Below are 15,251 nucleotides of genomic sequence, written 5' to 3' on the forward strand. Positions count from 1 at the left end.
TGGATGACCACCTTACTGGGGTCGTTTGACCCCAGTGCTCTTCCTGCCATGGCAGGGGGGCGGACTAGATGATCTGCTCAGGTCCCTTCCGACCCTAGAAACTATGAAACTATGAAACTTCATGTTTTCCTCCCTTTTGTGATACCTAATGCTTTTGTATCTGAAGATCTCAAAGTTGTATATGCACGCATTCACACTTCAGCCCTGCTTTGGTGGCAGATGTTATTATGCATATTCCCCAGGTAGGTGAAGTGAGGCACAGTGTGGTAGTAACTTTTCCATGGTCACTGGTAGAATATCTGCGAGGCATGACTTCCCATCTCGAGCTATAACCCCCAGACAGCATCCTCTTCCACAGCATATTGCATTCTTAGCTTCGGAGAATTAAGCCAACGGTCACTGCTATATATAATGTAGTGGAAAATTGGCTCTATCAGTGGGACCATCCTCCTGGGTATATAGAATAATGGCTCTGCATATGGACAAAATATTTCCAATGCATTTCATGGGGTGGTGAATAAAAATTCTCTCTCCCCCCCCCGCCCCCAAGTCTAAGAGTTCAAGCCGACCTGAGTACCCATGAAAAAGAAGAAATATGTCATCTTCTGAATTGGTGGCCCTTTTACAATAGAAGACAAACAGCAGCCACTAAACTGTAATGTGCTGAAGAGACAGTGTCTGAGAAGATTTTACTGAGGTGCTTCAGGAGTTAGTATACAGTTCAGTGCCTGCTTTTCGTATTGCGGGGGTTTCTCTAGCGCCAAGAACCTTAGTTTCTATGCACTTACAGGCTACCATTAATATTTTAACGTTTGGTATCATTCACAGGTTTCCCTCTAATAGTGAGCTCGCCGTACCGAACCAGAACAGAACAGAACACAGGGTTGGGAGGAAAATGCCTTGATGGCCTGGTTTTGTGCTCAGCCTAAAATGTCAAATGCTACCAACTACTCATTTGTAGCCTCTCAGTTGGTTCAGATTCTTCTGGTTCTGCTACTCTTCTGGTAAGCTGCTTAATTTATGAAGGGAACGGATTTATAGGTGGTGAACGCCATTGAAATGCAGAGCAGGTTATACTAGTCATACTGCTGTTGATTGTACAGTAAAAAGTTTGCTAACTAGAGTTACAAAAAGAGGGGATATTTTTAGGGGCAAATTAAAAAAAACCCCATTAGTATGTTGTTGCTTCTCTGCACTCTAAATAACATGGATCTATAACTGTCTGAGCATATTTCCTGAGCTGAGTAATTGTTCTGAGGTGCAGCAACAAAGCTTTTGGATCTATGTGAGATTACATGATGCTAGGGAGCCTAGTGAACTTTCTCTTTTCACAGGTGATAATAATGCATGACTTACTCATTGATCAGACTTCCATGCCTGCCTGTTTGGCTATGGAACAAACCTTGATTAAGATTTTCAGAGCTGACTCAGTGCATCTCCCATTGAAAATAGCAGGACCTGTGTGGCTGCATTCCTTGCCTGGCTTTACAAATCACCCCCTAGAGAAATATGGTACAAGGCACATGATTCAAAAAGCTGCACAAACTTAATACTGATTTGCAGGGTTTTGGATCATTACTTGGAATGCAATGTCCCTTTTGTTTCTATAAGAGACACAAACAAATATAATGGTTGCAGAAAGAAATATAAAGGTCCTACACTTTGAAACCTCCCACCCTCCATTGAAATCCATGACACATCTGGCTATCTAGGCACACCGTGGAGAATGATCCCCGAGTTCATTCAGACTGGAAGTCCTATCAGAGTCCTTCTGTTTCTGCATTTCACACCAGCAATACCAGAGATCTTGGAGTTCAGGAAGACAATGAATAAGCGCTACTCACTCTCCAGGTGGGATCTGCTGGCTATGTGGTGATCCTTCGTTTTTCTGTTAGTTGGATCTCTTCAGCTCTGCAAGCTTGACAGGTGAATGACCTCTAAGGATCTCCTGCTTGTGTGGTTGTGTGTCCTGCCTCCCTCTGCCAGCAGGACACTGAACACTGCAAGAACAGAAACTGTTTTAAATACTGCTCTCCACTGTAGCCCTGGACTTCTACCTGTTGAGTCTTCTTAAAGAAATATCCTCCAAAGAGGCATGCAGGTAGGGACATCTCATGTGACTGTGGGTCAGCCAATCTGCCTTTTCATGTGGCTGTCGTGTTGCTTGTTTGCCTGTTTACACTGGCACTTACTTTCTGATTGTATTTCCAAGAGTCCAGTGATGGGAAGGCACCTGCTAGCAGGATGAGATTGCTCAAGGGCAAGACTGGGACCATGGCTCTCCTGACTTCCACCATCAGGGAAGGAATCTGGGGGGCAGTTTTGAGCTGGGTTTAAGGCCTTGCTTTGGGAGCTCACCTGGGCCACCCATACAGAAGAGTCCTGCCTTCTCCTTTTGTCCAGGTCATGCCTTCCACAGCCCATATGTAGGGGGCCGGCAGCAAGAAAGTGGCTTGCCTTTCCACTCGCAGGAGTCTCCAGAAGTTCCCCACAGACTTTTGGATGGAGCTCTGCCCAGAGGTGACCCAGTGCACAGTGCAGGCCTCTCTTCTCAACTTGAAGCTGCTCAGCTGCATGGAAAAGCCAAAATATACAGTGTTTTTTTTCCTTATTGTGTTCCCAAAGTGTTGTTAACTATCACACATGGGCAGGAAGGGATGAAGGGGAGCAGAGGTGTCCACTAGACAGTCTCCCTTTGGGAGGTGCCTTACCCGATGAACAGTCTGAGGTTCCCAGATCCAAAAATTGGGTCCTGATGAGGTTCAGTCCCAGTCCTACTAATGCAGTTAATGTCGGCGGGACTCCCCGGGAGATGGGTCAGACCAGTGCTTCTGTCCCCTTTCTCCCAGGCCCAGGAGAGCAGCTCGCATCCTGCTGCAGCATGAGACTTGCAATGGCGCACGTGTCTCCTGCTGTGTACGAACTGGGGGATGATTATTTTTTGATTAAACAGTAAATTCACGGCAAAATGGAGCTGGGGAAAGATGGCATCGGCGCAGAGGCAGGCTGAACGTAGCAAATGTTTCTAACAGAAACAACAGAAGTGGCGGTGTGAAAACCCTGAAACATTCTGTTTTGTTTCCTAAATGTCAAAATCTTTTTCCTTTCGGCATTGCCTAATAGAATCTTTTTGCTTTGAAATGGCTTCTTTTTCTTAAAATTGGAAGACAGAAGAGTTTAATAACTCCCAAATAGAAGGAAAATATTTCGTTTTGAGGAACATTATTGGTTGACCAAAAATGGTTAGTATTCCCCCCTCCCAAAAACCCCCAAACCCAAAACATTTCTGTTTTGACCTGAACCAGTGTTCTTTCCAGTCCATTCCCCCCCCAGTTAATCATGTAACTAAAAAAGTAATTCATTGCCCAGCCTTGGATGTTTTCTTATGCAGAAGCAAGGAAGGTGCAGTCCTGGCTTGACCAGTCATGGGATATATCATTCGACTGATTTTCACCTAACATCACTGCAGTTGTCACCCGCACAGCTCCAATCCTTCTGTGTGTGTATATGTGCATGGGGGGGTAGCTCTGAGACTGCAGGGATAAGCATTTTTTGCCTCTGAAGTCATGATGCTACAGTGCAGCAATGAGCAGTGCTATTAATAGGGCAGCCCCAGACCAAAAACTGTGAAGTGAAATCAGACTACAACAGGAGATGGGGAAGAAGAGAGCAGGGGGAGCCACAATACATGTGCCACAGCTGTGGCAGCTCAGGATTTCATATGAGGTTGAGGAACTTAAGAGATCATGGGATGAGTATTTGGTGCTCATGCTGGGTAGTCGGTCTTGCTGGTCGGCTCCCAGTGCTTTATCGCCTCTCAGCTCAGTACGGAGGGAATTAGGAAAGCTCAGTTTGCTTGACAGCTGCTGCTGTTCTTTGCAAACCAATGTCATTCTGCTTTTTTTCCACCCTCAGAGACCAATTGGCAGAACCTGGGGCCTTCCAGCATAAGCAGGCAGGGGTAGATCCTGTATGGCGCCGAGCACACTGACAGTGTGTCCCAAAAGACAAATACCAAATGAGCCCTGCTGCCATCTTTACCGAAGTGCCCCCATTGCTGCCCCGCCGGGGAAGGAGGCGTCAGGTAAAGATCCCATGCTGAGTCCAGTGAGACCAGACACCCAGCTGCACAGCAGACTAAGGCCAGTGAAGACAAATTAGCCCTTGGTGAAGGATCAGGCATTACATTGCTTTATCCATAGATTAACAATGCAAAAACCATTTTAGCAGTTCATTTAAAAAGCCTTGCTTCCACGAAGTTCCAGGCAAAATGTCCTGATATAGCTCGGTTACTCTCTCCAGACAAGAGGAGTGCATTTTATATATGTCTGCATATTTCTGTATACTTGGTTCCCCCCCCCAAGACTCTGGGTGATAGAAGCACCTTAGTTTCAGTTCTGCAAGCCGAGCTCCACGCAGTTCCCTACGGCATGCAACTGGGTTTATTCTTGCATGTAACATGTGTGGAAATCTCAGCTCTTTAGAGAGAGAACAATTGTGAGGCGCCGCACCGAGGGCATTTGCCCATTTATCTGGAGCCCTGTAGTCCTCTCTTTACCAGCAGAACAAATGCAGATAACAGCATTAATGTTGCCTCTGCTTCCCTGCTAACACACCTCAGTGAAGACCTGGAGGGGGACATCGATGGGGAGATCTTTTCTTAACCTTCAAAACACCTTTAATGTATTTCTCATGTGAGAAGAGCTGCATTTTGTCAGTTAATGAAAAAATGTTCACAGTTCTTTAAAGTACTCCATTTTCAGGGCGTTTTGTCTCTTTACATTAGAATTTTCTGCAGCTGTTTCTCGGTAATAAGATGGCATGAAAAAAATTCCCTCTCTGCAACTTGAAAAGACAAATGATTCTGGCTTTTAACATACCAGGATACATCACTTTACAGCTCTGTTCTAACTCAACCAAGCATTTATAAGTTTTGACACTGACATTTTGTAATCCAGGAAGCCAGACTGAATGGATGATTATTGTGATCCCTCTAGACCTTAAAGTCTATGAATATATTAATTAGCTGTGGTGAAGAAAGGATCAAGCTGAAAGACACACGAAGGTGCCTTTAGCTCAAGACCTAAATGGTGGTGCACACTTGTCAGTGGTGCACACACCTGTAGCTTCATTTGAGGACCATACTGCTTCTGTCATGAGTGTAGACTAAAAGTCTTAACAGAATCCCATTTTGGGAAACTTCTCCTGCCTGGAGGGGTACGAGTTGTATTGTTTGGGAGGCTGTTGGGTCTCAGTCCTGTTGAACTGGAGAAGGGAAATGCCCTTCCCCGTGGATCAGACACCAGCCTACCTGCCACACAATAGGGTTGTACCTGCAAGGAACAGCCTAGCCCTCACTGTAAGGTTAATCTATTCCCTAGGCAGTAGCTTGCAGCAGATTAGACCCATCAGGATCCATGTGTTGGGCCTTGGAGAAGTAGCAGAGTCCTCCGTAGCACCGGCCAGGCCATTCCCAAGCAGCCTTGCCCTTCTGGATCTTGCAGCGTGCTTGCACTCCCACGTGTCACTCTAAAAATTAGTTTGTTCAAGGAGCGTGAGTGATTTAATAGTTTGCAACCAGCAGCAATTTGGCCTTTAGTGGGGAGGGAGGTGCACCAGAGGGCCAGAGAAGGCTCAGTGCAGGAAGCCAACCCAGGGAGGCCTGTGATTATCCTGCACAGCCACGTGACAACACTTTGGTATGAGGGACTGTCCTCTACACCTGTTTCCTGAAACTATTTGCCCTCCTCCCCACCACTTCCCACTTCTAAAATCTCCAGTGAAGGTGAGCCATTGTCTCTGACCCCAGTCGAATTTCACCAATATATTTGCATGTTTTAACAGACAAGGAAATGTCTTCCTGCCAAGACGCAGTCTTCCAAAGCACTTTGGCATCTCCAGAGCACAAACAACCCCCAGCGACTGGCTCTCTGTGCACAGCCCAGCCTGCAGCTTGGCCCGGCAGCAGCTCAGCCCTTGCTTGTGTCTGAGCTGGGCGCTTTGAAGTCACTCCGTGAAACTTGGGGGAACTGAGCACGGGAGATGAATTAAAACCAAGGTCTCTTATTTAGGTCTCCGGAAACTCGAGTGCCTTTGAGATGCCGAACCTCTGATCTGGTTTCTGTTTTGCCCAAAAAACAAGGTGGATGAGGATTTCGAAACACCAAAGCCACCCCTTAGGTTTTGCCTAATGCTAAGGCAAATAAACGGCGTTTCACCTGCTTGTGTACTCAAGTTTGCCACCTACACACAATATTTATAGGTAATGTGCCCCATGGATGCATCCGTGTTCTCCATGCCATCCCCTAGCCATAGCCTTCAACTGCAAATGTCCTGCCTTCCTTTGAAGACAGACGTGCCACGCAATAAAAGTTGCCTGTAGAAAGATTTGGCTATAGCACGTTGCTTTATTCTTTTTTTTTAACAAACACTTCTCCTATAAATGACATTTATCAGCCCAAGATTCATCTATTATACAAAAGCACAGTTATCACGATGTATTAAATGAAATGCAGTCTTTTGAAATGGAAATAAGCTTAAAAAGTCTGCTCTGCAGTATGCAATGTGATGTACATATATTTTTAAGTTGGCTACTAGGCTTATGTACGCTAGCCTCGGAAAGGAAGGGAGCCCTGATCGTTCTCCCTTGAGTCTTGATAGATGCAGCTGAGAAAACAACATTTCTTTCTTCATAGGACACCTGAAACAGAAAAGAAACAGAGCAAAACGTCACTATTCCCTGGCATTGTTTCTGGCTAACATATTTTTCAGTGTTGCATTTCCAGGTGCCTAACATAAGCCACTTTCAAGGGTGCCTGTTTTCAGAAAGTACTGAGCAGTTGTCCTCAGGCCTTGTCCAGGTGTCTTACTATGGGCCCCCCAAAATCAGCGGGTAGCTCTAAAAAGAAACAAAAAAACCCTCTTTTCACTTTCTAGATTCCTGAAAAGCTGTGAAATACTGTTACTTTTATGATCACATTTTCTTTCCCCAGAGTCATAGTTATAAAGAGAAACTTTTTTGAAGACCTAAATATTAGATAAAATAGACGCCCCTTTTTAAGACACACTATTTTAGTCTGAACAAATGTCCTGAACCTGTAAGGTTTTATTCAAGGCTATTCTACTCTGTGCAGCATGTTCCAGATCTCAGACATTATGACCAAAATTAAGTGTAGCTTTCTCCTCTGGGAGCCTACACTAAATTTTCAAATCTTTTGTTTCATTGCCTAATTGTCACTAAATGTTATAGCACCTATTTTCATGGACCCCTTAGACCTAGTCTGCAGACCCCCAGGGGTCCAGAGACCACACATTGAAAACCACTGATTTACACCATTGGAGAGAATTAGTTTGTAACATTCTGCAGACGGGACACTGAATGCCATCACATTTTTCAAATGCACTGTAAGTTTTCATGTGTTTTGGTTGCATCTCGAAGTTGAGGCATAAACTTCACTGAGATCAAATGCCTCAAACCAACAGTTCTTTAAAATATTTCAGTTTGCTCAGCTGTTTCCTTGGCAAGCCTACACCCAAGGCTATGAATATTCCAAGAAAACCCCGTGTTTGTTTTACGTTGCTGGAAAAACAGGGAGTTGCACATGACCTATTCTCTCGGGATCCTGCAGTAGTGGTGCAGAATATTCTGCATGCAGAACGAGAGCAAAAGGAATGATTGCAATGCAATAAATAAGAATTGCTGATTTGTCATATTGGAATAGGTCACAAGCAATCAAATATTATTAAAATGACTGGAGCAGGAAGTGAGATAAATCGGAAGCTTTGAAAGAGCACAATAGAATCAATGCAACAATAAACATGTAAACTGAACAAGGGCCCTCCAATTCTGTTGAAATCCATGAGCCAAAGTCACTTCACGAGGCCAGGAAAGGAGAGAGCAGATTTTTCATTCAGGTCCCGAAACTATACTCCTGGATAAGCACTGCAAAACTGATATCTGCTCTGTGGGGCTATTGTTTAGGTATTATATATGAGCAAACCAATATCAGATATAAAACATGATCCTGCACACCCGTGGCATGCAACTACATTCCTGCCGTTCTCTGCAGAGAATTTGCTGTCCAATACATTTCACATTTCATATATATAATATGTAGATGAAGGGGGAAAGCCACATATTAGTATGAGAGATCCTCTGCTACCTACAGTGATAGGGAAATCCTAAAATATCCAGCTAGATGCTAAAGTTGGGACTTTCACGAAAGTCAAAGGACATTCATTCGGCCCCGGCTGAATTAATGGGAGTTGAGTTCTTTATGGTCCTTCTTAAAAAAACAAAACAAAAAGCAAAACCCCCAAACCTCAGGTGATGGGGAGATTCTGGGGAGATGACTTTAAAAATATATCAATACCCGAATGAGGAGTTGGGAAAATGCAACATTTTCACGGCTCCCAACCACTAGAGCTGGTTTAAAAAAAGGGGGAAAGAGAGAGAAATTCAAATGCTTGAACTTTTCAATGCCAGTTTTCAACAGAACAGTTAGCTGGGTTTTGTTCAATGGATTTGCAGGGTGTTGGAAAATGTTTGAAATGTGGATGTTTCCCCAGTAACTTCACTGAATTATTTTGCATATGAAAAATACCTCTATTTTTTATTGGTGCACTTGACACTCCAGTGACTGAGCCTTTATTTATTATGTGTACAAATTCTTCTAACTTGGGAGTTGAATACGGGGTATAAACCTACTTTTTTGAAGGCTCAGCTTCCACTTGGTTGTTCGCACGTCATCCTCTGTCATATTCTTTTGAAGTTCCTTTAAGTCAATTAAGATGGGGGCAGTTTCAAGGTTCCTCCCGGCCTGTCCGGCGTTTCCTAAAAGAAAGATACAACTTAGGGCCTGTTCCAAAATCTGCTGAAGTCCATACGGAGACGCCCGCTGATTTCAGCAGCCGTGGGTTTAGGCCTACAGCTTCTGCTGGTATATAAAGCTGGGATCCCTCTTCCAGACATTGTATTAATTAACATTCGCTCCCTCGCTCTGTCTCTAAATTCCCAATAAATATTATTGTTCTACAATAAGAACTAGCCACATGTTCAGGGCATGGAGTTGCCCATACCCCCAGTAAAGAAAATCAGTGCTTAACCGTGATTATTCTGGTCAATCTTTGTACCATCAGGGATGAAGCTGCTCTGGCATAGATCTGTAACAGAGAGCAATGGTTTGGTCCCGATTGCGCACTACTGTTCGATGGGAAACTCGGAGCATAAGCATTTGATGCTGCGCTCCTTCGAGGCTGAATATGCTCCCATCGAACAGTAGTGTGCAATAGGGACTCAGCCTCGAAGGAGTGCAGCATCAAACGCTTATGCTCTGAGTTTCCCAAGCAAAATGGAACCATAAAACTTATGATTTTTCAACATGCAAAGAGTGAATTTTCTTTAAGTGTAAATGATGCGTATGTGTAAGATTTATGACCAGAAACAACGATACCAGGGGGCCTCTGAGAGAACGCACGGTGGAGGTTTCTTCTCTGGCGGCCTACACAAAACTCACTACAAAGTGGCTGCTCGTCTCTGGAAACGTGGTGGCTCGTCCGAGTTTTAAAAGTACAGCATGTGGAAAGCACCCCAAGCCACCCCCAGGGTGTTGCCCGTTGGACTTACTCTTCTTTTGCAGCTTTACTTTAATAAGGACGACAATACCAGCAAGAAGCAGCAGCACCAGGAGAGCTGGTAACACAGCTGAAAGGAACGGTGAGCCGCTTGATGAACTGCAAAGATAAACCGTAAGAGTTATGTGGGACTTTGTGCCATGTAGGAGGCACATAAAGCACTTGAACAAAGGCTTGGTTTTTACATGGAAGAGTGTTAAAATAAAAGGGTCATAAACTTTCTTTCCCAATCCAAGAACAGTCAACAAAGTCAAGCTGAGAGTAAATCATTCGATCTAGGTTTTGATCATGAGGAAGTAATTTCTGTAGCGACTTAGTACTGTGCCCTACTCCGGGGGTTTTATAGTGCTTGGTTGAATTGCCCCCTTAAAAATTGAAATGGGTTCCTCCCAGTTTCCAGGCTGGGTTCCTGCTTGGTCTGCCTAGGTTTGTATGCCTCCCATCACCGTGCTGGTGGAGTGTCTTCTTGCAAAACCCCATAGGGGCCATCAAGCTGGAAGTGCCCAGAGTTGCAAATCCCCAGGGCATGCACTGGGCTTGCTACTACCTAGAAAGCTGGCTCTTGATTAGGTAACAACTTAATGCTTGTTTTGTAATGGGCAACGATTGTCTCTGGTGCCTGGGGTTCGAGGAGGCAACAGGTCTGAGGGAGGCAGCCACAGCGATGTGTTGTGGGATATGGCTGTACTAGTCACTAGTATTTGTAGGCTGTGTGGTCTCCCTTCACCCCTAGCATATGCCGGTGTCCCAGAGCTCTTTACTGACAGGCATGTAAAGCACAGGAAGGATCATTTCCCCTGCTGCGGCGCTGCAGCCACATCTGGTGTGGTGCGTTGCAACAGCAGCTCACGGCAATGCTACATAACCATTTAGGAGAGGAAGCGAAGAAGAATACTGCACTCAGTTTAAAGCATACAGGAAGGTAGGGAGGCAGGATCTCAGCTCGGTCCCTGGAGTTAGCAATTCTGCTCCTGTAGTAAAGTGACATAAGGTCATCACTGACAAAAATTATGTAAATCTTCCAAAGGCCTGGCCTATTCGGGCTCACCCCTCAGCCTTGGGGGTAAGGATTACTGACTTGCGGCCCAGAAGGTAGTATGGTGGCTGCTGAATCGCCAGCATCGCATCCTGCAGTGCTAATGTGTCCTGAGAGATTTTCTTTCCCAGGCTTGAGCACGAGGACACAAGGCTTGCTATACAAGATCAGAGGGCAGCGCTACATCTCGCCCTGAATCTGGCCTGCCACACAGCCAGCACCAGCTAGTTCAGAAGAAAGCACAAGAATGGCTCCAAAGGCAAATATGGATCATTTGACCTGTTATTTCTTCTCTTGCTTACTAATATATAGATTGGATTCAGCCCTGTAGCAATAGAGCTGGTATCCCTTATAAATATTGTGAGCATCAGCCATTGGTACTCCAGGTGTTTCTTTATCCCATTAAAATGTCCCTTCCCTTTGGCCTCAGCTTCTGCTCCCGGCAGTGAGTTTCACGGGGTGATTATACCTGGGGCGAGAGAATATTTCCTGCTTCCAATTCTGAACTTGCCACCTTTTTAATCACTGCCAATGTCCCCTTGTTCTCATCCTCGGAGACTGGACAAGCGAAGTTCCTGATCTATCTAGTCATCTTTGTACAAATGATATATGCCTGCCTCTGACTTGTCTCTTTTCTCGTCCTGCATAGTTTATGAGAGAGGAGCGCAGTGATTGCAGAATTAGATGGGAATTAGCCTTTCTTCCCTGGGTACCAGAAGATTTCAGCCAAATCCAAAGGCACTCATGTATCCTGTGGGCCATGCTTGTTCGGGGTCTTACCTTTCGCTGTGGGCTTCCTGACTGGAAGTTACAAGTCTGCTGGCAGTGGTCGCTGTTCCCAAAGGCTTCTCGGTACCTGTGCGTGCAGGGTATGTGTGGTCTGGGATGTTTATGCGATTGGGGATGCTGTGGAGGACAGGAGTTGATGCTCCGTGTGCTCTTGTCGCTGCTGCTACAGTTGCTGCTGACCCTGTTGCTGCTCCTTCGGCTCCTGTAGATGCTGCTGCTGGTCTTGTTGCTGCTCCTTTAGCACTTGCGGTTGCTGCTACTGATACTGTTGCTGCTCCTTTGGCTCCTGTAGATGCTGCTGCTGGCCTTGTTGCTGCTCCTTTAGCACTTGTAGTTGCTGCTACTGATACTGTTGCTGCTCCTTTGGCTCTTGCGGCTGTTTTGGGGCTGGCAGGTGCAGAGGTCTGTGACTCTAGTGAAGAGTAGGATTGCAACAAAGAGCACACGTTTAGTGCAGGGACAGAAGATTGGCCCTGTGCTGGTCTGATGCCTGGCCTCTGTCCTGGTGCAATGCACAGTGCATGCTTTCCAGTATCGTTCTCCCAAAGCTGGAAGATGCAGCTTTCACATTTAGCTTCAGGACTGCATCGGTGTGGGTGCTGGTACAGAACCGGGCACAACGAACCCCGACGGGGCTCTGGGCACCGCTGTATTAGAAGCAGTGAAAAATGAATGCTATTATCTCTCCTTAGGGAGACACTGCCACTTAGACCCTTCCATTGACACTCCTGATTCTCATTAGCATCTTCAAAAATCTCCCCCTTAAGCTCTACAAAACATCTCGGCATTGCTGAGCTAGCCTGGTATGCCTGATGGGCCAAGGCAGAGTACAAAGCAGAGCTTTTTGGACAGTGGGTCTTTTCTTAGTGCCTGCAGAGGTGATGGACCAAATGCAGAATGAGACTGAAAGAAGAGGCTCTTAGCCACTGTGGCCATCACCCCTTTAACACGTACCATTTTCGACGTATAACATGACAGAAGATGTCTGCTCCGGGTTTCCACCTTTAGCCCCACACCAATACCATCCTTCATCCTTTTCTCTCAGGTGGCTCATCACTATTGTGTACGTTCCTTTTCTCTGGTTATCGCTGACTATCCTTGTTCTTCCTTTAAATGCATCATCTACAAATCCACGGGTGTCCACCACGAGGCTGCATTGTGCCTTCTCCCACTTGCACCAGTATTTCGTCTCGTAATTCTTTTGGGGATCGTAGCGGCACGTAGCGGACACCGAGCCACCTACAACTCCACTCAAGTGCCTCAATTGCTTGGGGATGGCTGAATCTGGAGGTGTAGAAGAAACTGGGTAAGCTGCTTAGCCCAAACTGCTCTGAGTCCTACCCCCCGAAAAACCAATATGTGCTGGATTTTGGAACATGGCTGCAAATGCAGATGCTGTTCAGCAAATAAGGACCTAGAGCAGCTCCTAATCATTACCTGCTCTTTCTTCCCAGCCTTACCTTCAGTGAGCTGCAGGTCTATGGTTTCCGTGTCTCTGGAGTCGCTTGGCGTTCCTGTCCCACACTTATACAGCCCAGAATCCTCTGGTTTTAGTCCATTTATCAAGACGTTAAAAGTCCCAGAGCTCTCCTGGTGGGTGATGACGATTCTCCCGTCGTAATTCTTGCTCACGTAACCGTCCGTGTCTGCTATGAGAGAACAGCCATTTTTTCCCAGTCTACACCAAAAGCTCCTTTCACTGCCTTTGACGTTTTCCGTGGGACATTGGATTGTCACTGATCCTCTGGGCTCCCCAAGCACCAGCTCTGGTGATTTTGGCACGGCGGGATCTGTTGGAAGAGAACAGAAGAGAGCACCGTAAGGAGCAGCTTGGAGCAGCTTCCCTTCTTAGCCCTTCCACGTTTCCTAAGAGTGAGTTTTGGTCAATCTCTGGGCACTTTTCATAAAGAAAAGAAATTCTCTTCTAATCTCGCAAGTAAATGACTGTTCTCAGCAAAGGGGAGGAAGAGCGTGACCAAGCAAAGTTGATGCAACAACCGTTGCCTTAGATTGAGGTCATCGTAAGCCACCCCTAAAACGTGTGGCTCCCAACACCATAAATTGGGCATGAGGGTTTTCCAAGTCTGGGTGTGTAGGCTCAGAGGAGAGACCTGAATCTACACATTTTGCAATCAGTTGGCTCTGAAGGCATCCAGCTACTGTACCGTCCAACACCGTGAGGTTTACGCTGATAAATAAGCCTCTGTTGGTAATGCCGATGCCACATCTGTAAATCCCACTGTCGTTCTTCCTCAGGTTGGTCATTCGCAGCATGGCTGTGCTGTTATGAGGGAAGTCAGTGATTTCTGCTCGGTTTTTGTACTCGTCGGAGGTGTAACTGTTGGTAGAAATGATGGTGTTGCACACTTTGGTGGCTGACATTTTACACCAAAACTTCCGGTCGTGTCTGTTGGCTGGAGTCTTTGGATACAAACATGGGACGGTGACTGATTCTCCAACCCCCGCCGTCAACAGCCGGGGCCCGTTCATGGCACCTGAAACTGTTCATTCAAAAAAATGTAGACAGTGCATTAGCCAAATAGCTGGCCAGATGGTATAAACCAGCACAGCAGCACGAATGTGAGACTGATGACTTGGCCCAGACAGCTTAATACTAATTTTGGAAGATGTAAAAGTTCCTGTAAAGCAGAGTCACATTTCTTGGCGCTCCCAGGCTTTATTACTCTGTACCTGGGCAGGTAAGGGATTTGGATAAAATCCTTCATCCACGTTGTGTGGCAGCATCTAGGGAGAAACCCTGATCTACCGCTCAAGCATTATGCAGCCCTTTCGCAGGCAGGACTCCTATCAATCCCAGCAGGTGTTTTACCTGCCAAAAGCTGGATGGATCAGAGCAGCTGGGCAGTATTTAGTGACAAGGAGATCTCAGAGGAAGACGTAATCCTGTGTTATCCTTTACATCTCTGTAAAGTGTTTCTACCCTTGAGGTCTCCACTCCTGGAAGCAGAAGCACTCTACAGCCCATTGCATCTGCCTCCTTTCTATTGGTTTCAGTAAGGTTTTGGTCAGGTCTTAATGAGAGATGCAGGGTTTGATTCTCTGTTCCTCATACCTCATGTGATCATTTACACCAAAGCCAAGTAGGTATAAATACCGTCCTGATCTGGAAGCTTTTATTTGCCCTTTGCAGTCACACTGCACGGCTATGAATGGCTGCAGGATAGGCAGGACCATGGACACGTGGGCCTTGAGCCTTCACGATATTTCAGAATCATTAACTGTGTCTTGTGACGGGGAAGTTTCCCTTGTCTCCACTGTGAAGAGCGGGAGTTGCCCTCCTCTGGCCCTGCGTTAGAAGGGATTGTCTTTTATTTCACTCCAAATTTCCTTTCATTCCCTGCAAGTCTTGAGATCTCTCACTCTGTATCGTTGCAAGTGCTTTGCATCACAGAGATGGTTCCTAAAGTTACTCACCGTGGAATAAGAGTGGTAACAGGAGGAGACCATCCATGCTTGCCCTTTACTCTTCACTGGGTAGACATCTGAGTTTCACTTTGGTATCAAGGCCAGGGTCGCCTTTCAACTCCCAGCTGGAAATCCAAAGCACTTAACTTTACACGTAGCTGTCATCAAATATGAGAAAAAGATAAAGGTAAAGACCAGGATTTTCAAAGAGCTTTATACCCAGAGGGACAGATTTCCAGCATAAGCTTCCTTTGTGCAAAAATGAAGTTTATTTCCTACATATGGGGACTTTTTACCAACTTTTCCTGAGCCTGAGGAAGAGTGTGTAAGCCCAAAAGCTTGCAGAAATATATATATATATATATAT

The 15,251-nt window shown here is 45.8% G+C and overlaps 1 protein-coding gene across 1 annotated transcript in view; it reads right to left on the reverse strand.

The window, feature by feature from the left end:
• PIGR (polymeric immunoglobulin receptor) overlaps positions 1-15,251 on the reverse strand; it is a 48,133-nt gene that overhangs the window by 20,118 nt on the left and 12,764 nt on the right. The window contains exons 4-11 of the mRNA XM_019513746.1: positions 14,894-15,042; positions 13,624-13,959; positions 12,919-13,248; positions 12,413-12,742; positions 11,450-11,870; positions 9,626-9,732; positions 8,708-8,833; positions 8,373-8,425 (exon numbers count right to left, since the gene is read on the reverse strand). Coding sequence (XP_019369291.1) covers positions 8,373-8,425; positions 8,708-8,833; positions 9,626-9,732; positions 11,450-11,870; positions 12,413-12,742; positions 12,919-13,248; positions 13,624-13,959; positions 14,894-14,930 — 1,740 coding nt within the window. The 5' untranslated portion in view covers positions 14,931-15,042. The remainder of the gene's footprint in view (positions 1-8,372; positions 8,426-8,707; positions 8,834-9,625; positions 9,733-11,449; positions 11,871-12,412; positions 12,743-12,918; positions 13,249-13,623; positions 13,960-14,893; positions 15,043-15,251) is intronic.

The sequence above is a fragment of the Gavialis gangeticus genome, unplaced genomic scaffold (assembly GCF_001723915.1).
Source record: "Gavialis gangeticus isolate Ggan-Ray unplaced genomic scaffold, GavGan_comp1, whole genome shotgun sequence".
In the NCBI taxonomy this organism is placed as follows: Eukaryota; Metazoa; Chordata; order Crocodylia; family Gavialidae; genus Gavialis; species Gavialis gangeticus.